This window comes from Cyprinus carpio, chromosome A25, assembly GCF_018340385.1.
Source record: "Cyprinus carpio isolate SPL01 chromosome A25, ASM1834038v1, whole genome shotgun sequence".
Taxonomy (NCBI): Eukaryota; Metazoa; Chordata; class Actinopteri; order Cypriniformes; family Cyprinidae; genus Cyprinus; species Cyprinus carpio.
Window position 1 is genome coordinate 15,291,312 of NC_056596.1, and position 25,877 is coordinate 15,317,188.

The window sequence follows — 25,877 nt, forward strand, 5'->3', positions numbered from 1 at the left end:
CTTGTACAATCGCTTTAATGAGCTTCTGCCTAAAATAAATTCATGTTAGCGAATCCAAGGATTCTATTATATTGAACTGTCTATTTGTGAAATGAACATTACTTGATGCATCTACTCTCTGATGTAACAAATCACTCTAAATTGAAATGTAATACATGAATTTTTTCTGTAAAGCTGCTTTGAAACGATGTGGATTGTGAAAAAAGTGTTATTATACAAATAAATTTGAAACGAATTGAACCAACTAGACTGGCCTATTGAACTTGACTGCTTGTTCACTCAGTGAAGTATTGTTTGTTTAACACTGTACATGATTAGATTTATGTCTGTTTCATTACAGCCCATGCATGTTGTTTGTTTCTCTGCCTGTTTGCCCTTGTGTTTGACCCTTGCCTGGTTTTGGCTAATTTCTTCTGCACATGGATTCAGACCTCACTTTCTGCCTGATGCTTTACAATTATATCATATATGAAAAATTAATAGTCTCTGGAAATGTTTGATACATTTTTATGATTTTTGTTTTTAGTCATCTCATCAGCAGCTGCAGTATCTCTCAGGCTGTATCAGTGCAGTCGCACCTGACTGACGGAGGTTTTTGTACAACTCTTTATCACTGTGTGAACACATGTTGATGTTGTGAACTGTGCTTAGAGCTTCTCCAGGTTTCCTGTAGGTACCAGGAGAGACAAGACTTACACCAACCTCTGACTGGTCTCCAATGGAGCTGCTGGTTTTACAGGTCAGAGGACTGCTTGTCCGCTCTGAACATGTTTCTGTTGGAGTCTGAATTACAGACACCTGTCCTGCAGAACACCTAAAGACACTACACTTCAGGAAGTGAATCAATATAATTTTTGAATTTCAACCCAAATAATCTAACTATAAAATATAAACAAAAGTGTCTTACATTGAAAATACATCTCACAAGATCGAAGATGATGAATACTTCATTGTAGTTATTGTTTCTGTTATGATACAACAGTGTTAAAACCTATCAGCTGTCACGGGTCCTCAGGCAGGAAGGGACGAGAAAACGCTGGAAAATACTTCCAAAGTCAGTTTTATTCAGGAAACAAGGAAACAACAAATCAGGGATGACATTTTAACAGCAGACAAAGAAAACTTGGGTTGGGAACACCATTTAAAACAGACATGACTTGGATGAGGGGAAGACGAGGGACACCTGGGATCCAATTTAACTAATAACTCAAACAATCAGGGAGCAGGAACACACACAAAACACAGGACAGAGTCTGACAACAGCACTATAAGCACTCTTCTTCTTCTTCTTCTTCTTCTTCTTCTTCATACATGCTTTCAAGGCAAACCAAATATAGGCATTTCCACCACCTTCTGGGATGGATGAAGCCTCAATGATGAAGAAAACTAAAAAAAAAAAAAAAAAAATATATATATACTGTTGATTAAACCCATATCTCTCAAATATTTTATAGTCTTACACCTTTGACTATTTCTGAGCATTCTGAAATACATTTTAACTGAAAATACACTAATTTCCCTCTTATCTCTTAGCTTAACAAGTTGGTTTCTTTCTCTCTTCTTATATTTTCTCACAATGTAATAAAAACATGTTCCTGTTTGATTGACTCTATATATTCTGTAATATTTCATATAATATATCCCGTCTAGATGCTGATTTCCCAATATCTAAACTGTTTAACACTGAATAAGAGTCTGAACACACTACAACACTTGAAGGATGAATTTTCTCCACCCACTGCATCAGCTAATAGAATTGCCATCATTTCTGCTGTGAATACAGATGCATGTGATTAACTAACCTCTTAACAATACTGTACTGAAGTACTGAATATATATGGCTGCTGCTGTATGCCCACTGTCCGATTTTTTCACTCCATCCGTGATATTTGAATACTACTGAAATATTTTTTTGCTTCCAAATATTGATCCACTATTATTTCTTAGGCATACACCTAATCCTTATAATTTATTTTGCCATGCAACTGTAGCTCTACTATCGGCATTTGGAACAGCCAAGGATGTATCACAGGTATTACTACTGTAGAACTTATTTCTTTTTATACCGGGCTTCATTCCTATTTCATTGGCATCATTATCAGCATTCCATCCAAAAACTACTGTAGTATATATACTCATGTTCCCAACATTTTTGTAAAACTTCTTGACTGGATGGGTATCTACTTCTGTCTCTTGCATAAGAACACCAAAATGCCATCTTTTAACTTTAATCTTTGAGTTTTAATGGTATAAACTCTGCCATTTCCACCTGCATAGCTGAACCGGCAATGTTTCTTAAATGCCCCACTTCCTATTCTTAGTGCTTGTGACTGTATCCCACTAACTTTCTTTTAGCATAGATTCTGATGCCAACTATATATCAAACTGCCATAATCTATTATTGGTCTTATCATTGCACAATATACTCTCTGCAATGCCTGTCTGGTTGCACCTCAATCTTCCCTGCCAAAACATCTTAAGATATTTATTCTCTTTACATTTGTCTATTACTTTTATGTGAGATGCAAAAGTTAGTTTAGAATCCATCCATACTCCAAGGAACCTAATTTCTGCTACCCGCTGTAATGTTTGCCCGCGGCAATTTTAATTTTACATTTGAAGAATTTTTCTTTTTGGGAGAAACATCCTTTTAGTTTTTCTATAGACAGCTCCAAAACCCAATTATTAACCCATTTTCCCCCTTCATTAACTGCTTTCTGCACACTTTCCACAAACTCAACATTTATTCCCCTTTTCCACAAGGCACCATCATCTGCATATAAAGATTTTACTCAATTCCTTGTCCTACCATTAAAAATATATCATTTATCATTATATTAAATAATACTGGCCGTACACACTACCTTGTGGGGTCCCATTTATCTATCGGATATATACTAGAATAACTTGTTCCTACCCCATTTGTATAGTCCTATTAAACAAAAAAAATCCATTATCCAATTGTACATTTTCCTTTAATTCATATCTTATCTAATTTAATTAAAAGTCCCTCTCTTCCAAAAGCATATCATAGGCCTTTTCCACATCAAAAAATAATTCCCTAATAACACCTCTTTTATTTACTGTTGCCTTCTAATTTCCCCAGACTCTAGACTTATTATTGAGTCTATTGTATTTCTCACTTCCATTTCTAAAGCCACTGGTAATGGCTTAAAAGTTTTTCCTTTCTATTACATAATTCAGTCGTGTTACTATCATCTTTTCATTATTTTACATACTAGCGCAACGCAATAGGTCTATAATTTGATGCTATTGTATGATCCTTTCCAGGCTTTGCACTATAAACACTCTCAGAGCATTGAAGCATGAGCTGACAGTGCAAAAGGTCTTTCACCATCTGAATAATTTACCTGAAGCCTGATGAGTGGAGAATGTGTGCTCAACATTAAACATGGACTGACCTACTGATAAAATGTATATATAAAAAAGATAATCACAATTTGTTAAAAAAAAAACAGCATTACTTTTTAAAAAATAAGTTTATGCTTTCCCTGTGGCCAATGAGAGGGTAGGGCTCAGGTGGAAATCTCCTGCAATCACATCCCAAGCCCTCGAGGCAGGATGATTGGTTTCAAGGTACGGGCGCTTGGTTCTCAGTGCCCCACCCTGATGCCTTTCTTCCGAAGTGCATGATGAGCTCACCAGTCGTGGATGGCACCTTACCGCCAGAAACCGGCTGGTGGGCTCCTCCTCCCTCACCACCCCTCGATGGCTAAAAGTGTTTAAGGGCTATCTCGATTCCCCAGTGGAGCCGGGCGGTAGCGCATGCAATTGTGTCCTAAGTCTGCCTCCTGCTGGCGGGAGACCCTGTGCTTCCTTCCGGCCTCTATAGGCACTGGCTCAGTCTGACCGGGCGGAGCCTATATGGCTTGCGGGAAGCTGCTTCTGCTCACGCTTGTATATGCGATTGCAGGTGCACTAGGCCAAGGCACTGGAAGGACCTGCACCAGGGTGGTCACGATCCAGAAGTTCTGAAAGAACTCAGAACCGCCACTGGCCTTGGCGCCCGAAAGCAATTTTGAATGGCTAAAATATTTTCTGTTTGACAAACATGATGTGTCAGACAGGAGAAAGGTGCACTTATGCCAGCCGCTAAGCTTTATGCAGGGGTAACCATGGTAACAGCTAGATTCTGTCTGAGAGTGAACTTGCATCTTCATTCATGCCGCTCTTGTTCAGATCAATGAGAAAAATCTGACTCCAACCTTTATGCACTAAACTTGCAGCGCGGTAAAACATAACTGGTCGGCGGGAAAGTTCTAAAAATCTAAACCATTCAGATAATAAGATATTTATTTAAGAATTATTCACATTTTGAAGTGTCATCTCAAGTGATTTTATATTGTCTCTAATCACTAAATCCTTCCAGTGCACTGAAACATTTGTTCCCTAAACATCCCACACAATGCACTGTGAAAAGCAGGGGAGTATCGATGTCACTATGTTCCCTCAAGTCAACTCCAATACACATTGTGACACAACTGACACAGTTTGGTAAAAACAAATCATTATTTAATTATATTTCAGCATAAGCATGCATTGCTAGACAGGTAGTGAACATAATCTAGCCACATTTATTATTATTAATACAGCCCTTCATTATCAGTGGATCCAGCAGCATTCATGGATTTGTCTGTCTTCATGTCTTTTCTCTATAGATTTGCTGATGGAAGTAAATCATAACCTGCACTCTCACTTCCCAGAGCTTCTAAACCTCACAAGACTTCTGTTTAAAACTTCCTGTGAAGACACATGTTTAGTGATTTCTCCTGATTGCAAAAAACTTTCAAAATCTTTCTTAGACTAAAGCCCTATTCAGACGTGGGATTAGTATTATCTGGGACCTTGTGTGATTTTGAATTACCCCACATCTGGAATTTCGTGGTGCATTCGCACAGGATAAGAGAAGCCTGTGTTTTTGCATTCTCAATATACTGACTTATCTCCTGACACCCGATGTCAAGGCTTTTAAGAGTCCTGTTCTATGGTTCAGATGGATTTAAAAAAGATAAATTAATATAGCTTTGGCGCTTGTACATTTACATTTCACCTGGTTAAAATAATATCTCAGCTGCTATGCTTGATTTATTGTAACACATTAACCTCAAAACCTTTTCAGCTTTTCTGCAACTTGTATGGTGCAGCGACAGCACCCAAAATACTATCAAACACTCCAACACAGCTCCATTCTTCGCGAAAAGATGGGATAAAAAGGCGACAGGAAACAAAACCTCGAAAAATTATATACCACCTCAAGAAAAATCCAGGTGGTCAAATCACAGAGATGTTGATCTCAAGATGGGACTCACATTATCACAGGAACCGTGTTCGCCAAATATGGCACAGACATTGGCCGATTCGCATCAAGTTAAGACGATCACAGACAACCTCCACACCATTACAAATGACTGAGGTCACCAGGTATCAATAGGCTAAAGTTAACTCTTTCGCCCCACAACCAACCAGAGGAATCCAGCTGGAGCTTGTCCTCTCTTCACCAATGGAGTTCATTTTGAGCTTCTACAATTTCCATTATAGATATTCCACTTTATTTTTTTCTTTGTTTACACTATAAAATAACTCAGTTTCATACAGCATATTTGTAACTGGAGATCAGATCAAGTGAAAATTATATTGCTGAATGATTAGATTAGAAAACAACCAAATCAATGTTTTAAATAAGCTGACAAATTGAACTATATTTTGAGCTTTTAATGACTCAGGTGTGATTTTTTTTTTTTGCTTTCTGTGTGAGTAAGTAAACCTTCAAACATAGTCAAGACTACTTAGGACGCCAGCCCTTGCCAGGATTTCTATACTGCCTGAAATAACCAGGTTTTGGCTGTTTTGCACTGTGCAGATTGATCATTGTATGACATTCATAAGAGCCACAGAGAGCAGAGCAGACGGCCGCTTATATCTCGCGATCACTTCTTGGTACTTTGGTGTTATACTGTACAATGATCGGTGCGCAGTGATCGCCCAGCTGCTGAACGAACGAAAAACAACACACCTAATATGTAATGCATTTGTGCATTGCTTTGATCAAGTTTCTGTAGATTTCACCTTCTCACACGCCATAATTTACTGGTCGATTATGTACAATACCTGCATGTTATTGGTCAAACCACTTGGATGTTTTAGGCAACATAGAAACTGCATGATGCCTGGGAAAATGGCTCGTGATGGTCACCCTAGCTTTCACCCCACGCTACTCCTGTAGCTTCTGTAATTATTGAGTTTGAATTTGGCTTCCTCTTTTGTGAATAGGTTGATGAGGTCCTGGTTTCAGGTGCTGTAAAATACAGCTACACTAAGAACTATATTAAAACATTTGAGAATGGTCCATTTTGAATTTGTGGATCTTAATACCTCATTTATATTATTTAATTCAGATTGTGAACCATGGGCAGTATTACTGGCTCAATAATGATCCACTGCTTGTGTGAATCCTCATTTGTAAGTTGGGATCTACACGTCTCCTCCTCACTGTCTGACACCTCAGATCGACTACATTATCCCAGAAAAGATAAACAGAGATCAGCACTGCCTCCTCAATCTGAATAAAAGAGACATCGCAAAATGCTGTTTATGGACTATAAATCAGTTCCTATGCTTGATATATATTCACACACAGTCCAATTAACACTACTCACTGTTTATATAGGAACCACTGGAAGTGCTTAAAAGTAGCACTGAAGCGGTTTTTGGAGTTAATTAGATAACAAATGACACTGACCAATGATTGAGCATTAATAATGATACCTGCTGTTAACAAGTAGAATCACTGAAAGAAAGAGAAACAACAAGATCCAAAAAAAAGGATATAAAAGCAGAAACACAACTACAAATTGATCTCATGCCACAGCTTTAGATGAAAACACCTGAAATAAAAAGATCCAATCTCTCAAGATCTCAGCAGACGATGATTAAACAGCTACACAAACAGCATTTCCATCTACATTCATTATAAACCTACTGCCTTTATTTTTCTAATGCTGTTTCTATAGAGCACGAGGTTTAGCTCTAGTTTGTTCATGTTCTATTGAAAGTACTGGTTTCATCTAAAAGTGCTTGATCTAGTTTAATTAATCCATTCAACATTATTCAAACATTTGCAATAATATTTTAGAGAACATCTGTGCATTGAGAAAGAAAGAGATTGATGAAGAAGAAGCTCACGGAAGTTGCCTGTTTACAAATATCTTGTGATGATTGTCATAAAGTGGTTTAAGTCTAATGGTTTGATGATTGACTAAAGTAAAGAATAGAGAGATTGCCTATCATCGAACTGTAAACATGTTCTAATAAACAAAGCAGCTGCTAGTATAGGAAAGATCACCGTAATGCATTTAGATCAGACTAGATTAACAGAGATCATCTCTCAGAGACACAATGACATTTCTGTGCACATTCTTTTTCACTGAGACTAACACTCATCATACAAACCTCAGCACAAACATTCAGATAAACAGATCAACTCTGAACCTCACAAAACAAGCTACTGAAAATTCACAACAGCAATGATGATAATAATAATACACAATACCATTAATAATAATAATAATATTAGCCAATGCAGCTAAATTATCATTTAGCTGCATAATTTGGTCTACAATACAATGCATGCTGGGAAACATGGATGATTTTTTTGCTTTTGTGAAAAAAATTTCCATCATGCACTGCGACATGAAGCTATTTATTGATTGAAAGTGTCAGAGCTTTAGCTTCTATTTTACAGATAAATATTAACTTACCCCAACAGCTGCAGAAACAGAATGGTAGTCAAATTATGAACATGTGGTGACCTGAGAAATTTTCAATTTAATATTGTCCATATGAAAGTTTTGCTACAAACCTCGAGCAAAAACAGTGTGAGAGTCCAGATGAGGATGATGATGTTGGTCATTGTTGTTTTGTCTTGTGTGATGATGAAGATTGTGTTCTGTTCTGCTCTCAGTCATGAAGTGTTAAACTCACAGCACTATAAACACTCTCATGCAAAGTGTCTCTATGTAAATGTTCTTCATACACAGAACAGGCAGCTGTCAGTCTCAGACTTCAGATTCATTTCTTCATGCATGTTCATGTTCAACAAAACATTAGAAGCTTTAATATTTTGTGATGAACGTGAACTATAGAAATCAGACAAATACTCTCAACAATGAGTATTGACAATAAAAGCTAATAATTTTAAAGATCATCTTCTTAAAAAAAAAAAAAAAAAAAAAAAAAAAAACAACAACAACTACAACAAAACGTGTATATTCATACATGTGAACCAGTTTAACTCGACTGAAAACTGAGGTGATGTTCCTATTTATCTTTTATAATAAATGATTTTGTGTTCAATTCCACATTATGGCCTTCAATCCTTCAGTATTCTGTTGTGATGATGTTCAGATGTTGAAGTGTTTAATGATGGTTTGGTGGTCCGGTGGGTTTGTTTGTAGGAGATTTATTAGATTAATATTAAACAAATTAATATTTACAGAAGTCAAAATAGATGCACAGATGAGTGAAATGTTATCCAAATCTATAGATTAAAAACATTTAAAAAAAGTTGAAACTATTCTGTTATATACAGTAGTCAACATTTGAAGTGGATCAAAAAAGTTCATCAAAGTTGTCCTAAAACAAGACCACATTTTGGTTTTAGGTTTAGGACAGCTTTGATGAAAGGTTTTGATCCACTTCAAATGCTGACTAGTGTATATATATATATATATATATAAAGGATGGTTGCTGATCATCTACTGTAGTGGTGGGACGGTGAGTTTTTTTTTTTTGTTTCTTTTATAATGTGGTGCAAAGAAGGGCAGGGCTCGTATTATTGTCTTATAGTTTTCTATTTGAAGTCCCTTTGAGTTGTGTCATGTAGACACTGTGTGAAGTGACTAGTGTGTCCAGAAATGTGGTTTGTGTTCTGGAGGTCACGGATACCACATACCAGAAAGAATAATTAGTTGCGTGATGTCATCTTCTGGACATGTCATGTGGCTTTAATTCCAATACATTTACAGTGCATCAAAATACCAGAATCACTCACTATCTGTTCGCGGAGAGAAACAGATTAATGTGGTCAGTTCATAGGTGTGGGTCATTAGGGTCCTAGAATCACACCCCAGAATCATCTTGGGCTTTCTAATGAACTCAGGATCTGGGTTTATCTTCTGAAGGACTCTGGCCATTTACACTATCATTTATAGTTTATAGCAGGAGTGTAATGATACAGTAATTAAATGATTGATCATATGATGTAACAATATATACTTTTAATGAGGCATAATTGGACTCTCTCCACATCTTTACACAATGCCTGTCTTCTGTTCTAGACGTTTTTGTTCTGCACACTTTGTTTAATATATATTTATTATTATTATTATTATTTTTTTTACAAATGTTGTACCTCATTTTGTTGTGCTATGTCAATAAATAATTTAATACAATTAATTTAAATGATATAATCTCTAGAAACTTTGCTACTTTGAGTCATTGTGATATTTGTTATCCTACCATCAGCAGCTGCAGTATCTCTCAGCTGTATCAGTGCAGTCACTGTGACTCTGACTGACGGAGGTTTTTGTACGACTCTTTATCACTGTGTGAACACTGGACCACTGTGGTAACTCTGACAGTAATAATCTCCTGTATCTTCAGTCTGGACTCCACTGATGGTCAGAGAGAAATCAGTTCCATAGTTTGATCCACTGCCACTGAATCTAGATGGAGTTCCTGACTGAAGACTATTTATGTCATGAATAAGAAGTTTAGGTGCTTCTCCAGGTTTCTGCTGATACCAGGCTAAGTCACCATATGCTAATGCTACATCCATTCTACACTCTATTGTAACTCTTTGACCCTGTTGGACAGTTTTAACTTTAGGTTGAGTCAGAGTGATTCCTCTGGATTCTGAAAAAGAGAAAATAAAAACAATTATTGAATATCTGTTGTTGCATAAAGTGTATTAAAAATAATAAACATCCCACCTTGAATAAAAGCTGCAATGATCCAGATGAGGATGATGATGTTGTTCATTGTTGTTGTTTTGTCTTGTGTGATAATGAAGATTGTGTTCTGTTCTGCTCTCAGTCATGAGTGTTGTTAAACTCACAGCACTATAAACACTCTCAGAGCACTGAAGCATGTGCTGATGATGCAAAGAAGTGGGCAGGATTTACAACAACTTGAGCTGCTAACAAACTCATGTACACTGATATAGAATGATTAATTTTACATTCTCACAATTATACTTGTTCAGTAACAATTTTTGAACCATTGTGTGAAACTTAACGGTTTAAATGTGTACTTTTTAAAGGATCACTAAGTCAATTTTAGTGCAAAATTTGTGTTAGCCATTCACAATGTTAGGTGTAAAACATGGTTAACTCTAAACTGACGCACTTTATCTTTTCATTTATTTAGATGGATTTTATTTATTTGTTATCTATGTTTTTTTTTCTTCTTTATATTATTTATACACGTTAATGCTTTGGCAACATTGCTTTACACAGTAATGCTAATAAAGCTTAACTGAATTTAATTTAATTGTATCAATACTGCCCATAAATATCAGAATAGAAGAAAACCAGATAAATGATTCAGCCAGTCTGTACATATATCATCAGTCCATCATAGCAGCCTAGAGCAAAAATAACACAAATTATTAAATCAGTCCATACATATGTTTGGACAGTCCAGCAACCTATATCTGTGTGTGTCAATGTGAACTGAGTAGTCTAATAGCTCATGGAAAGATGCTATTTCTGAATCTGGCAGTCTTGCCTTGCATACTTTGATAGTGTTTGTCAGAAGGCAGAAGGATGAACAGTCCATTTGCGGGATCGCTGCTGAGCCCTCTTAACCAAGGAGTGTGGTATTTGGGGTCCATGACAAGTCTGCAGTGATATGCACCGCCAGGAACTTGGTGCTTCTCACTGACTGCACAGTACTGTCATTAAATGTAAGTGGATTATGAACCATCTGCTTCCTCCTGAAGTCAACAGTGATCTCTTCTGTTTTGCTGACATTCAGTGACAGATCGTTATTGTCACACCAGACGACGAGCTGGTTAACAACTTCTCCTTGTGATTTATACTGACACATATCAGCATGAATGCAGCATCACACAGAAGTCACTGTAGAAATATCCTCTTCACAGGCATATTTCTCACCCATTTATTCTGCAGCCAGCAGTGTCTGATTATAGGGCACTTATTGAGAAGAAATGGTGAGCAATATTCAGGTAAAGAGATCTCAGTATGGCCACCACCACAGAGACACATAAGATGCTGCATAAGATTCAGCTGCTCCAGTTACTGGATGTCAACAGAGCCGCTATCTTGGAGCACACAATCACTTCAATAGTTTCCAACAAAGATTAATGAGCTTTGTCAGCTCACTGATGGTATGTAGACGGAGGTGCACCCGTGTCAAGATGCTGACTTTGTGGCGCCCAAAAAAAACACTGGCAGACCAACAGGTCATTGTTAGCTGGGCTGGTTATAAAAGAATAACATTGTTTATGTACGAGTGTTTCATTAGATTGTATCACTGTGGTGGACTTTCAGTGGAGGAAGTAATCTGGTGCTCAGTACATCTGTCTCTTGTAAATCTCCATTAAATCATACAATATAGATTGTATAAAATGTTATCAAAATTAATAAATATCATTTACAATAGTTTAAATTGTTTACTGTTTAAAAACACATTTAGATATTCAGAAGAACTAAATTATTGTTAATAATAGTTTATAAATGATTTATAAATCATTTATTAATGCCTTATTCTGCATCAATATATTTATAATCCTTTAACCTAACCCCATACATAAACTTACTAACTATTAATAAGCAGCAAATTAGCAGTTTATTGATGCAAAATTCGTAAATAATTGTTTGTTAATACAGAGAATTGGACTTTATAATAAAGTGTGACTGTGATTGACATTAAAATATAAATGTAGCTTTACTTTCTCTGGTTCAGTCAATGATTTTGAATCTCTTTTACTCATGTTTTTCTTGTAATCCAGTGAATACTACAAGCACATTTTATACAAAAGCGCAGAGAGCGAGCAGGATGGCTGCTACAGCCGCAGTAGTGTCCTGACCCTCAGCAAAGCACGCTGGGAAGAGGGAGAGCTGTACGTCTGCAGAGTAACACATGATGGAGCTCCTCATGAGGCCTCGTTCCACAAGAGTCGCTGTTAGTCGCTCGCGCAGTGCTGATGTTTCTCCAGTGAGCGCTGCTCTCTCCTGAAGATGAGCGTATCTGAGTGTCCTGTGTCAGGCAGGATTCACATGAGTCTAGTGCTGCAGCTGTAGTCATTTACAACTCAATACTGAAAGAGAGCTCTAGTGTCAAAGCACTGGCTGATCTTTCAATCTGCTGTGTTTGCTGCAACATTCAATAAAGCTTCTCAACAAACTCCATTTGTGTCTGACAACATCATTCAACTAACAGATGAAGATGCATGTAGTGTTTGTCCAGGTGTTTTTCAGAAGCTCGATCAGTAGCAGTAAATCTAGTCAAATAAAGCTCTTGGGGTTTGAACATGGTCTCTGGAGACAGAGCTGCTCTATTCTGAGAGGATCACAATCACTCCACAATCACAATGCAAATGAGATTTTCAGTCCACACTCCCAGTGTCTCTGTTTGATTGTTACATGATCTGAACTGAAACAGACCAGTTTCACTTCTGCTGTAGTCAAGCAGCACACAGACAAACTCACCATTACATTTGTAGGAGAGATAAATATTGTTATTCTATAAATATATAGAAAATTTTATAAAAATAACAATAATCATGAATCAAGAATTAAGAATTAGTCATTCTGACACTAATTGTGTAAGAATGTAAATCTTTCTGTGGTTCAAATGGAAAGCATCACGTCCAGCAGAAGTGACTGAATGCAGTCTGTTCAGTTTGATTGAAAGGGATCATATTTTACAATTAAAACATGATGATCACATTAAAACACTAACTAATTCTCTTCAGAAACACACGATTGATGTTTATTGTGATGATATTGTGTTATTAGTGTTTGTTCACTGATCAGTGTTGTGTGTGATTGTGTTTATGAGCAGCTGCAGTATCTCTCAGCTGTATCAGTGCAGTCACTGTGACTCTGACTGACGGAGGTTTTTGTACGACTCTTTATCACTGTGTGAACACAGCTTTACTGTTTGGATAGTGGAAACTCTGACAGTAATAATCTCCTGTATCTTCAGTCTGGACTCCACTGATGGTCAGAGTGAAATCACTGTTAGATCCACTGCCACTGAATCTAGATGGAGTTCCAGTGTAACGGCTTGTTGCAAGATATATGAGGAGTTTAGGAGCTTCTCCAGGTTTCTGTAAATACCAGCTCATCCATGACCCATTACTATCACTGTAGACATTACTGCTGGTTTTACAGTTTATTCTGACTTCTTGTCCTGGTTGAGCTGCTGTTATTGATGGACTCTGAGTTACAGTGTACTGTCCTCTACACTCTGAAAGAAAGGAACAAATGATAAGAATTAAAATGATGTATATTTTTAAAATTATTTGTCTCTGAAATTTTTGCTACAAACCTTGAGCAAACAGTGTGAGAGTCCAGATGAGGATGATGATGTTGTTCATTGTTGTTGTTGTGTCTTGTGTGATGATGAAGATTGGGTTCTGTTCTGCTCTCAGTCATGAAGTGTTAAACTCACAGCACTATAAACACTCTCATGCAAAGTGTCTCTATGTAAATGTTCTTCATACACAGAACAGGCGGCTGTCAGTCTCAGACCTCTAATAAATGTCTTCATACACGTTCATGTTCTACAAAACATTAGAAGCATTAATACATTGTGATGAATGTGAATCTTTAGAAATCAGACAGACACTCTCTACATTGAATGTTTGATTATGTTACTGGGATGATAATAAACCTAATTATATTATTATTATTATTATTATTATTATTATTATTATTATTATTATTATTATTATTATTATTATTATTATTATCATTATTATCTGCTCTCAAAAGCATATAGCTTCATACATGTGAACCAGTTTGAAACCAGCGTGAAAACTGAAATGATATTTTCATTTATGTTTTAGAATAAATTATTTTGTATGCGACTCTATCTTGTGAATTTATTGCACTCTTAATGTTTGGCCGTCAATCTGTCAGCATTCTGTTATGATTTTGAGAGTTAAATGTTTAAATTTTGAACTGTCTGTCTGTCTGTGTGTGTGTGTGTGTGTGTGTGTGTGTGTGTGTGTGTGTGTGTGTGTGTGTGTGTGTGTGTGTGTGTGTGTGTGTGTGTGTGTGTGTGTGTGTGTGTGAAATGATATGAAATGTCCTTAGGTGTTTTGCATGCATATATAATCAAAATAATCCAACATTGTTTATAAAAACGTAAAGAGTAAAGGTAAAACATAGATAATCACAATATTCATCAATATATGCTTTGTGAAAAGTATGTCACTGGAATTAATGAATTCCTGAATATAAACATGTTGAGTGCTTTACTTCTTCAGAACCATAAAGGGATATTTGTGGCTGTTCTGTAGTTTGATGCATTTGTTCACATTGTGCTTGAATTTAAAATGAACTGAGAATTATAAAGTTTAATGCATTTAGGGAAATGTTTTTGTTTGTATGGATATATTTATAAATCGTTTATAGGGGCATTTCAGAAATCTCCACACATTTTTATAAATGAGGCACCCAGAATTCAAACTGATATTTTATAATCAAATTTCACTCAGTGGACCATGAATACACCTGCAGATGAAGGAAATAATGAAAGAAGACTGTGTAGTAAGATTATGAACCTCAAACACTGAAACATTTCCTAAGATCACTGTTGGTTCTCTGTTTGTTGATTTGGTGAGGTTTTACTGTATCATGAAGCTGCTGTGAGGATGCTGAACATCTGCTGATGGAGCTGCTCTATTCTGAGAGGAACACAATCACTCAAATATGAGTTTGACTGTTTGACTCTTTATTCTCTGAAATGAGTCAGTAGAGCTTGGACTAATGGAGAGATGAGGTTTGTTCATATTCATCAGTTCACACTGAGACTCTCAGCAGTCAAACTGACCTCTGAATGTTTGAATCAACTGTTGACAATGTGATGAGACGCAGTGAATGATTCATTCTGATGTGTGTCCTTCAGTGTCTCTGTCACTCACAGCTGATGAACTAAAGCCATTCATGCTGAAGTTGTGTGTGAAAATCAGATGAGAGAATCAGATTAGCCAGACAATAAGTTACTGGTGAGACTCGATCATGAGTGTACTCAGTCTGTTATAATAATGTATTTGTTTATTGCTGATGATTTTTCTGTTGAACAAAAACTTACTCTGAATCCCTCAGAGCTCCAGTCAAATCTAGACACCAAAATATTGTAAAGACAAGGCAAATTTTTGAAAATTGTTAACGTTGTGGAGGCAAGTTTTGATGAACAAGCAACACACATTTTATTTTTCTTCTAGACAATGTAAGAGATATACATTATGATTATATTAGGTATATTGTCACACCCTCTGTCACTTCTTTGCAAAACCCTGACATGTTGTTTGTTTCTCTGCCTGTTTGCCTTGTGTTTGACCCTTGCCTGGTTTTGACTACTATCTACTTGTTTTAATGAATTTCTGCACATGGATTCAGACCCTCACTCTGCTTCACAATTATATCATATTCATAAATAAATAGTCTCTGAAATGTTTTATACATTTTATGATTTTGTTTTTAGTCGTCCTCCCATCAGCAGCTGCAGTATCTCTCAGCTGTATCAGTGCAGTCACTGTGACTCTGACTGACGGAGGTTTTTGTACGACTCTTTATCACTGTGTGAACACACAGCTACTAGGACAGTGTACACTCTGACAGTAATAATCTCCTGTATCTTCAGTCTGGACTCCACTGATGGTCAGAGTGAAATCACTGTTAGATCCACTGCCACTGAATCTAGATGGAGTTCCAGTGTAACGGCTTGTTGCAGCATATATGAGGAGTTTAGGAGCTTCTCCAGGTTTCTGTAAATACCAGTGTAAGTAACTACCACCATGCACAGAACTGCTGGTTTTACAGTTTATTCTGACTTCTTGTCCTGCTTGAGCTGTTATTGATGGACTCTGAGTTACAGTGTACTGTCCTCTACACTCTGAAAGAAAGGAACAAAAAATAAAATTATGAAATTGTATATAATTATTATTTTACACTTCAAAGAATAAAGAATCAAAGAATAAATGACAAAATAAAATAATATAAATTTTATTGCACAAACCTTGAGCAAACAGTGTGAGTGTCCAGATGAGGATGATGATGTTGTTCATTGTTGTTGTTTTGTCTTGTGTGATGATGAAGATTGTGTTCTGTTCTGCTCTCTGTCATGAAGTGTTAAACTCACAGCACTATAAACACTCTCAGAGCACTGAAGCATGTGCTGATGATGCAAAGAAGTGGGCAGGATTCACAACAGCTTGAGCTGCTACAACTAATACTGTAATATTTTTCTTTCACAGTAATGTTTTTAAACCATTTACAGATAATTGCGTTGCTTAATTGTAAAATATTAGTTTTGTTCATTTGTTGTTGCACTGGCTGATGTGACACTAGTCTTAGTCTTTATATTGACATCTATCTGTGTGGATGCAACATTTTCAGTTTCCAGTGTCACTGTAATAACATATTCACCTCTTCTAGTCATTCATGATTCATTTATTTATTAAGCGAAAGTATATGATATTAGATGTGTTACCAAGAAAAAGTGAATAGTATTCAGCTGCATTTAGATTAAAAGAGTAAAAGTCCATTGTGTTCTTTTTAATGTTGAATCAGTGTTGATGTCGCTATATGGGATATCTTTCATGAGACCTATTATTTTTTTCTACTTGTATAAATATCGTCAGGACTCATAATTGTGTCAAATGAGTCTAGACTGAAAAATGTATATCTGAAAAATTAAATTGTCTGAAGCTGCAGGTTTTTTTTTCTGTGAATCATAATTATCAAAACTTCATATGACGATCAAAAGGCATAATTTTGAGAAACTCCATAACATCATCCATGATAAAAGAGGTCAAAGGTCATAAAATTTGATCAAAAGGCATCATTATGTTGGAATACATTGAATCATTGATTGTGAAATATAGGACATAAAGTCAAACTGGATCATGACTTCTGTGAATGAGAATAAACTCTTCAGCTGATAATGAAAAGAATAACATTGTCAGCAGCTGAGCTTCTTCTGCCTCTCAGTGTGTTGAAGTGTTGTTTCTCTCTCTCTGCTGGAGTTTGTGTTCACTCGAGTGGAATAGAGGTTTTTGTACGAGTGTTTCATTAGATTGTATCACTGTGGTACACATTCGGTGGAGGAACTAAACTGGTGCTCGGTAAGTCTGTCTCTTTTAAATCTCCATTAAAACACAATTTAGATTGTATAAAATGTTTTAAAAATTAAAACAACAAAATCAGTATTTTTGTAATAATAATAATAAATATATAGTTTCACAATAAATATATATATTTTTTTAAATATTCTCATGTAACATACTCAGAAGAACTGATATATTCACTTTTTCATAATGTGGCTCATTGCGACTTTTATCAGTTTATCATGTTTTTCTTTTATTAATTTCTATACTGTGTTCACATATACATAATCTTTTATTGTAGATATCATGTACAAAAGAGATCTGGCATTAAAATATAAATGGAGCTACTTTCTGTAGATCAATCAATGATTTTGAATATATTTTGCTTATAGTTTAGTGCTTATTTATTGATTTATTTATTGTCACACAATCTCTGTTTGAAACTGAGTTACATTTTGAGTTGAATATCTCACCTAACTAAAATTTAAAGACTATTTAGGGATATAAAAAGTACTGGAATTAAAGCAGTAAATATCTTAGTATGTTTCGTTATATTTATAAGGTTTCATGGGAATGTGTAGTTTGTATGTCAGCTCACTTAAAATGTTGATTTGGTTGTTTTCTAATCTAATCAGCAATATAATTTTCACTTGATCTGAGCTGCAGTCATGAAATGTAAGTTTGAAACTGAGTTAAACTTTAAGACGTATAAACAAAAGAAAATGTAAGAGTGGAACATCTAACATAAAAATGAAAAATCTTTATGTCGGGGTACAAAAACTACAGAAATTAAAAATTCTTTGTAAGTTTGTTTCATTTCTGAGGTTTGATTTAAATGTATGTAATGATTGTGCAGTTTGTATATTGTGTATTATATCAGCTGCAGTGATGTTGAATAAAATAAATGATGAGATTGTTGTGATTTTTATTGCATTCCACACGTCTGATGCTGAAAGTCATGTTGAAATGATGTGAAATGCTGCAGGGCAGAAGAGTGCTGGAGCTGCAGTGTGTTTTCTTTGTGTTTGTGAATGTGTTGTGTTTGTCTCCTGCAGCTGGTCCCACAGTGAAGCCCTCAGTGTCTCTGCTGCCGCCCTCTTCTCTGCAGATCTCTGGAGACTCAGCCGCACTGCTCTGCCTGCTCAGCTCTTACTCTCCACAGGGGGCGCTGGTGAGCTGGACACTGGACGGCTCAGAGGTCACCGAGGGGGTTGTGACCAGCGCAGAGAGCGAGCAGGACGGCCGCTCCAGCCGCAGTAGTGTCCTGACCCTCAGCAAAGCACGCTGGGAAGAGGCGAGAGCTGTACGTCTGCAGAGTAACACATGATGGAGCTCCTCATGAGGCCTCGTTTCCACAAGAGTCGCTGTTAGTCGCTCGCAGTGCTGATGTTGCTCCAGTGAGCGCTGCTCTCTCCTGAAGATGAGCGTATCTGAGTGTCCTGTGTCAGGCAGGATTCACATGAGTCTAGTGCTGAAGCTGTAGTCATTTACAACTCAATACTGAAAGAGAGCTCTAGTGTCAAAGCACTGGCTGATCTTTCAATCTTGCTCTGTTTGCTGCAACATTCAATAAAGCTTCTCAACAAACTCCATTTGTGTCTGACAACATCATTCAACTAACAGATGAAGATGCATGTAGTGTTTGTCCAGGTGTTTTTCAGAAGCTCGATCAGTAGCAGTAAATCTAGTCAAATAAAGCTCTTGGGGTTTGGAACATGGTCTCTGGAGACAGAGCTGCTCTATTCTGAGAGGATCACAATCAGAACCCACTCCACACTCACAATGCAAATGAGATTTTCAGTCCACACTCCCAGTGTCTCTGTTTGATTGTTACATGATCTGAACTGAAACAGACCAGTTTCACTTCTGCTGTAAAACATATATGATATATAAAAAAAAATCCATAATCAATTATCAAGAATGTAAATCTTTCTGTGGGTCAAATTGAAAGCATCACATCCAGACAGCAGAAGTGACTGAATGCAGTCTGTTCAGTTTGATTGACAGGGATCATATATTACAATTAAAACATGATGATCATGTCTCTTTAGATGTCTCTTGGGAGTTTCTCAAACAATCCAAAAACACTTTCACATACAACCCAAGAATAATAAAGTGAAAAATACAATATACTCACAAACAATCCCAAATCAATATGGTAATATATATATATATTTATATATATATATATATATATATATATATATATATATATATATATATATTATATATATATATATATATATATATATATATATATATATATATATATACATACATATAATAGGCTAGTATTAGTTAAATGCAAGATATTATTTATTAATAATTGCTTTTAAGAATAGAGATCATGGTTCTCCCACGATTCTGAAAATAAAACATTAGACAAAACCAAAATAATATCTAGACTAATTCACTTAGACTTCTTAAAAACTGTTTTTGAATGAATCTCTTGATTGAATAAATTTACAATCTATATTTGAAGCGTAACATGAGCTCCAAAGGTTAGTTTTTCATTTTGAGTCTATATCCGGACTATAAACTTTTATCCTAATACTTTCCTTATTATTTAATGTTTGCAACGCATAAATGTAGACTGTTTGTGAAGCTGTTTCAGACATAAAGCCTACACAATGAGTGCCGCTCTCTCTGGATCAGCAGATTTAAATATTCTGATGTGATTGTGATTTCAAATGTTTAATAGACGTAGTGGAATCATTGTCATAGCAATAAGATTGTGTGTGTTTGAATCGAGATTGTGATCTTTTAATGATTAACCCATATGAGCCTATACCTTTATTTTTGTATCTTATGTCATAATTTCTACCAGACCTCAAAAGTTACCCATGCCCAGGCCCGACCGATCCATGACCACAGCTAAAGTTGCCTTTTGGTCATCTTAGCCATGTTTCCTGTGAATCTCGTCCTCTTCGCTTAAGTAAGCGTGTATGTGCTTTAGATCTGTGTCCGTGCGCCATGGCCAAGTACTCTTCTCTTCGATTTCTTTTTCTTTTGCTCTTTTCATAAACGCTGTCAAAACGGCAACAACAATCAGAAATTAGCTTCAACGACTGACCAATGAAAAACGCGGACATAGTACATGGAATCTTATTGGTTGATATTGAACGCACATGGAAAACATGGAATAAGTTCACCCTGAAGTCAATCAAAGACGAGCCGACTCCGAAATGGATCCGCCGAATCGACGATCTCAGGTAACCAGTTTTATTTGTTTGATGTTAAATAATGTCAAAATGTATCTTTAGAAAATGTCTGGGAAGAGGGCCGATTGGATTATTTTACATATAAATTACCTAGACTGTCAACCACATTGTTCACACTACGTGCCATGGCCCATTGAAAGTGAGTTTTTTTTAGCCAAATCGATTTGAAAAGCCGATTCCAAAAGGCAAAAATAATATTTTACGTCTGATAATTAACACATTGTCTCGTGCAATCACACCAGTGATTAAACATTAAGTACGTAGCGAGATCAACTGCTATATTCAAATCTGAACAAATATTTCGGGGGAATCTAAGATAAGGGGGCAAAAAGCCCCAGTAAAATTATGTTATCTATGGCTGTCACGAATGAAATGACGTGAAATTAATGAAAAGTGTCATCTGCAATAGATTGTTCTTTATCGCGGATTGCAGCGTTGAGTTGTTATAATCAATCACGGAAATTTTTTTTTTTTTTTTTTTTTTTCTAAAAAAATCTCACTTTCAGTGGGCATGGCACATAGTGTGAAACAGTGGTTGATAGTCTATGTAATTTTATATGTAAAATAATCCAATCGCCCTCTTCCCAGACATTTCTAAGATTACATTTGACATATTTAACATCAAACCAAATAAAACTGGTTACCTGAGATCGTCGATTCGGAGGATCCATATTGGCTCATCTTGACTGAAATTCAGTGAACTTATTCCTAGCTGTGTCCCACAAAGTGCGTGTGCACACTTCGAAGGCCACGGACTTCGAAGACCAGACCTCCGAAGTGCACGAAGGGTGCTCCGAAGTGCGTGAGATGCTCCGCCTTCACAGGATTTCCTAATTCCGTCACAAGGTGTTTCCGATTAGCGCTCTGTCGCATAGCAAGCCGGTGCGAGATGAGCGCTTGACTTGAGAGGACAGTCCTACCAGGACAGGTGCAGCCAGAATTGCTCGGTCTTTGTTTTTATGATTTACTCATAATGGAGGAGACAGCTGATGAACCTCTCAGGCTTAACCAAGACCGAGGCCAGGTAAACCTACACTGGTTTGCTGCGATCTTCGTCGGATTACAACTTTAAATGCAGGTACTGGCTTGGAGCCTTACTTGAATAATGTAATGATACATATGAAAAACTACAAAAATGCACACATAGCAGTTCAAATGCTTGACTGATATCTTACAAAGGTGTGATTTTATGTAGCTTTATTTGTCTTGACCATATAGTAGACAGGTTTGCAACCTGTATTTTTTTTAGACAGTTAAACATTAAAAATAAAACTGTATTTTAAAAAAAAAATAGAGCATAGTACAGCTTAATGTCCAAGCACGAACTTGAAATTTAATAACCTTGAACATATTTAGAAGTAAACTGCAACATACAATAGAAGTGCAGCAGTATTATTAATGTAAAAACCATCCTGACAAATTCTTTTTTTCAAGACAATACTGCACATTACCTTTACTTTTACTCTCAATACCTTAAGTATATTAGAGGTATGCAGATAATACTTTTACTTAAAGCATAGTTCAGCCAAAAATGAAAATTGTGTAATCATTTTACTCACCTTCAGTTGCTCCAAGTTTGTTATTTATATTTTTGGACGTGAACTATCTCTTCAGCTAAAGTTGTAAATATAAGTAGTAGTTTTCCCCAATATGGTATTGTAGTTACTAAAAAAGTAGCTTTTACTAAAGTATGTCAATATTTCTTTCTAAAATGACGTTGTCATAGCTCTAAACAATTTCTCTTTTCCTTCTTTCCCTAAATCAGACCAGACCCCTGTACTGCAGGATAAGGCCTGAATGTGGCAGTGCTGGACAGGTGTTTAATGGTTTTGTTCTGAGCCAGGGAGACCCTGACTGTGCTGCTGGATCTACTGGAAGAGAACGGCAACAGTGATGGTGTGCCACGATCCAGACCCTGGTGTTTCTCTTCTGTCTGCCAGCGGTACCATCATACAGATGGTCTCCAGAGTGTTTGACATGTGCCTCGTTCCACTGTCACCACACTGTCCTCCGAGTCTCTGAGGAGGTGCTGGCCTTCACCAAGAGACTGACCTCCTGAAGACCCCAGAAACACACGGAGGCAGGCCGGGCTCAAACCGATGGTGTTTTTCTGAGTTAAACCTAGCTATGTTGTAAATGGTGTGTTAAAAAGTACTTTCTATTTTATGTATAGAACAATTTGTTTTTAATGTGTAAAAAAATATTTACAGGACAAAAAAATAAACATATAGAGGAATGTTTTGTGAAAAAAAATTATAAGCTGCATTAAAAAAAAAAATACACAATGTACATAAGCACTTTTCTTTATTTACACATGTGAATATGCAAAACAAAAATACAAATGGTACAGAAAGTACTCAGGCTTATATACGAAAAAATTACACACACTAAAAATGACGAACAATGTAGTACAATTTATGCATTTCATTTTTAACTTGCGTCACAAAAAATACACTATAGAAATTAGGTCGGGTTCATTGATAATATGACATTTACAAAAAAATATATTGGAAAAACTGTAATGTACTCATTTTTTCCCCACTGTTTTTCTCTTGGCTAATGCAGAATGTATTTGTTTGAGTTTGATGTCCTCCCTGTCCACTGGCTCCCTCCACCTGTCTCAGGACACTTCACAAATAAACCATTGCCTGTTAACAACAAAAACACATGCTCACTTTCTCCAGAATAGTATTAAAACAAAAGAAAATGGAAACACGTATGAAAAAGACAGGTTTGCGATCTTAACATTAGAAAATATGACACAGCAGGACATGCATACAAAATACTGTAGTGCTTAAGTTTGGTTAAAAAACATTTGTAGACATCTTTTGCATGACAGCTCTTCAAAAACACACCAAACAAAGGGGAAAGACCATTGCCTTATATATTGGCTGTCTTATTTTTTGTGGGCTTTATGTTAAAAAAAAACCCTGGCTTTAAACTCTTTCGCTAGGTATTTGAGTTAATTGAAAACACAATACTTACATTTCAATGTGAAGTCCTACCACAGAACTCTCCCACCTGCCTCTGAATAAAAACCCTTCGTCATATGCTCGCAAGTGTTTTCTGGGATATGGAAGGGTGCGAAGTGTCCCATAAGGTGTACACTTCATTTTCATGGGGAAATGAAGGGGCGCATTTGAAGTCGCTTTTGAAACTCGTCAGTCTTCATCGCACCACGGTGACGCATTCGCACTTCAAATGCAGTCTTCGGCGTGTGCATTCTGACTTTGGGACAGCTTACGTCGTGACGCAGTCGCACTTCACATCCATACTTCGGAGTCCACACACTTCAGTTTGGGACACCCTTCGTCGCGCCACTGTGACGCCATTCCGCACTTCAAATGCGCACTTCGGAGTCTGTGCACTTAACTTTGGGACACAGCTCATGTGTTCCATGTGCGGTTCAGTATCAACCAATAAGATTCCATGTACGATATCGCTGTGCGAGCGCGAATCTCTCTGCTCGCGCACGGAATAAAATTTGCCGTTTTTGACAGTGTTTATGCCAAGAGCAAAGAGAAAGAAATCGAAGAGAAGAGTACTAGGCCATGCGCGAACGCACTGGACACAGTCTAAGCACATACACGCTTACTTTAAGCGAAGAGGAGAGATTCGGCGATTGCACTGAACACGTTTTAAGTGCAGGCATACTCTCTGAGCGAGCCCAGAGAAATTCTTACAAGAGCAACGTGTATTCTGAGACGTTGCCCAGGTTCCCACTGCGGAGCTGAGCGGCCCGGCGCCCAGTTCCCACAGAGCGAGCAGAGATTCGCGCTCCGCACGTTATATTCCGCGCTCGAGGAGAGAGATTCGCGCTCCGCACATATATTCCGCTCTCGAGGAGAGAGATTCGCGCTCCGCATATTATATTCCGCTCTCGAGGATGGAGAGATTCGCAGCTCTCCGCACGTTATATTCCCACACGCGAGTCAGAGAGATTGTTGTCGCTTTGGTGCTCGCGCATTATATTAATGTACTTTCGCGCGTACTACTATAATGTGCTCTCGACATTTGACAGGGAAATAACGCCATAATTCCGGTAAAAAATTCCCTTAGAGTCATCATCAACTTGTAAAATTAAATAATCTGTTTATTTGTGTCACTTCTTTACAATATCTTGTGACACAAATGTAACTTGTTATGAGGACCCTGCATTCAGTTTCTGTTTTTTGTTCAACAATTTCATCCCTTCAGTGACTGGACTTTACCATGAGCTTTTTTTAATACTGACAAACTATATCCTCTTTGTTGAAACTGCTTGTAAAATAGTAGATTGCACCTGAAAATCTTCATCAGAGAATGATATTCTTAATAAACACACGGACGATGAAAACTTTTCATGTAGAATAGTATTTTCGATCAGTAGGTTTTTCTATAGACAGAAGTATGAAGATTACCTTGTGCATCCTGTCTTCTGATGGGTTGAATAATAATAAAAAATAAAAAAAATCCAATATTCCAGGTTTAGTCTCAAATTGTCATTTCTTGATATAGTCACGGAAGTCCAGCAACTCTCTCACTGCCTGTAAAAATTAAATAAATAAATAATAACAAATATAAAATAAAAAATTAGAAATTAAATTAAATAAAAAATATCATCTATATGACATCCCCCACCAAACAATTTTCTCTCTAAAAACATTACTGGTGGAGTACAAAAATCTTTCTTCACAAACCAAGAAATTAATTTTTCGTAGTTTAGAAACTCCCCCTTGCAAGTACCTTTTTCTTGTCTATGCAGGCAGTCTACGAACAACAACAACAACAACAACAACAAAGTCCATTCTGTCAGGCGCACAATAAAATCACTGGGAGGCAGAGCATGTTTTGATCTTGATTTTAAATAGTACCTCATAGATTCAAACCTTCAACAATAGATGCAACAGGATCCACCTATTATTTTGAATATTTTGTTCCCTTTCTGGAGCACACATAGTTTTTGCCTGCGAGTACCTGATGCGCCCATGGTCAAGAGTTTTTTTTAATTTTTTTTGATTATCATTTAAAATATTCTTTTAATACTTCATTTTAATGTGATTCAATAACATTTCAATAGCTTTTCAGCTCATTAGAAATGCATTAGCATTACATTACTACTTTATTATTAAGCTGTTTTTTTTTTCAGTATTAAAAATATTATAAAAGGTGCAAAAACCATCAAACATAAATGATTTAACATAAATACATTTAAAAAGTACAGCAGCATTTATCTTGACCAAAATACATGATAAAGGAAACATCTCTGAAATGCTATGGCAGAGCTCTTTTTA

General features: G+C 36.5%; 1 long non-coding RNA gene and 2 gene segments (V, D, J or C); 2 read left to right on the plus strand and 1 right to left on the minus strand.

Moving 5' to 3' along the window:
- The window catches only part of LOC122135692, a 67,967-nt gene extending 55,734 nt beyond the window's left edge, over positions 1 to 12,233 (plus strand). The window contains 1 exon segment of the V gene segment in view: positions 12,156 to 12,233. Coding sequence covers positions 12,156 to 12,230 — 75 coding nt within the window.
- An 862-nt stretch (positions 12,234 to 13,095) lies between these two features.
- LOC109109141 lies at positions 13,096 to 13,663 on the minus strand (the record flags this gene model as incomplete). The annotated part of the segment is given in 2 exon segments: positions 13,096 to 13,515; positions 13,597 to 13,663. Coding segments are annotated over 2 exon segments (402 nt in total), but the record flags the coding sequence as incomplete, so codon positions are not given.
- A 3,606-nt stretch (positions 13,664 to 17,269) lies between these two features.
- On the plus strand, positions 17,270 to 18,573 carry LOC122135729. The gene is made up of 2 exons (XR_006153658.1): positions 17,270 to 17,401; positions 18,439 to 18,573. It is a non-coding gene; the product is annotated as an uncharacterized LOC122135729 (long non-coding RNA).
- Positions 18,574 to 25,877: the final 7,304 nt, after the last annotated feature.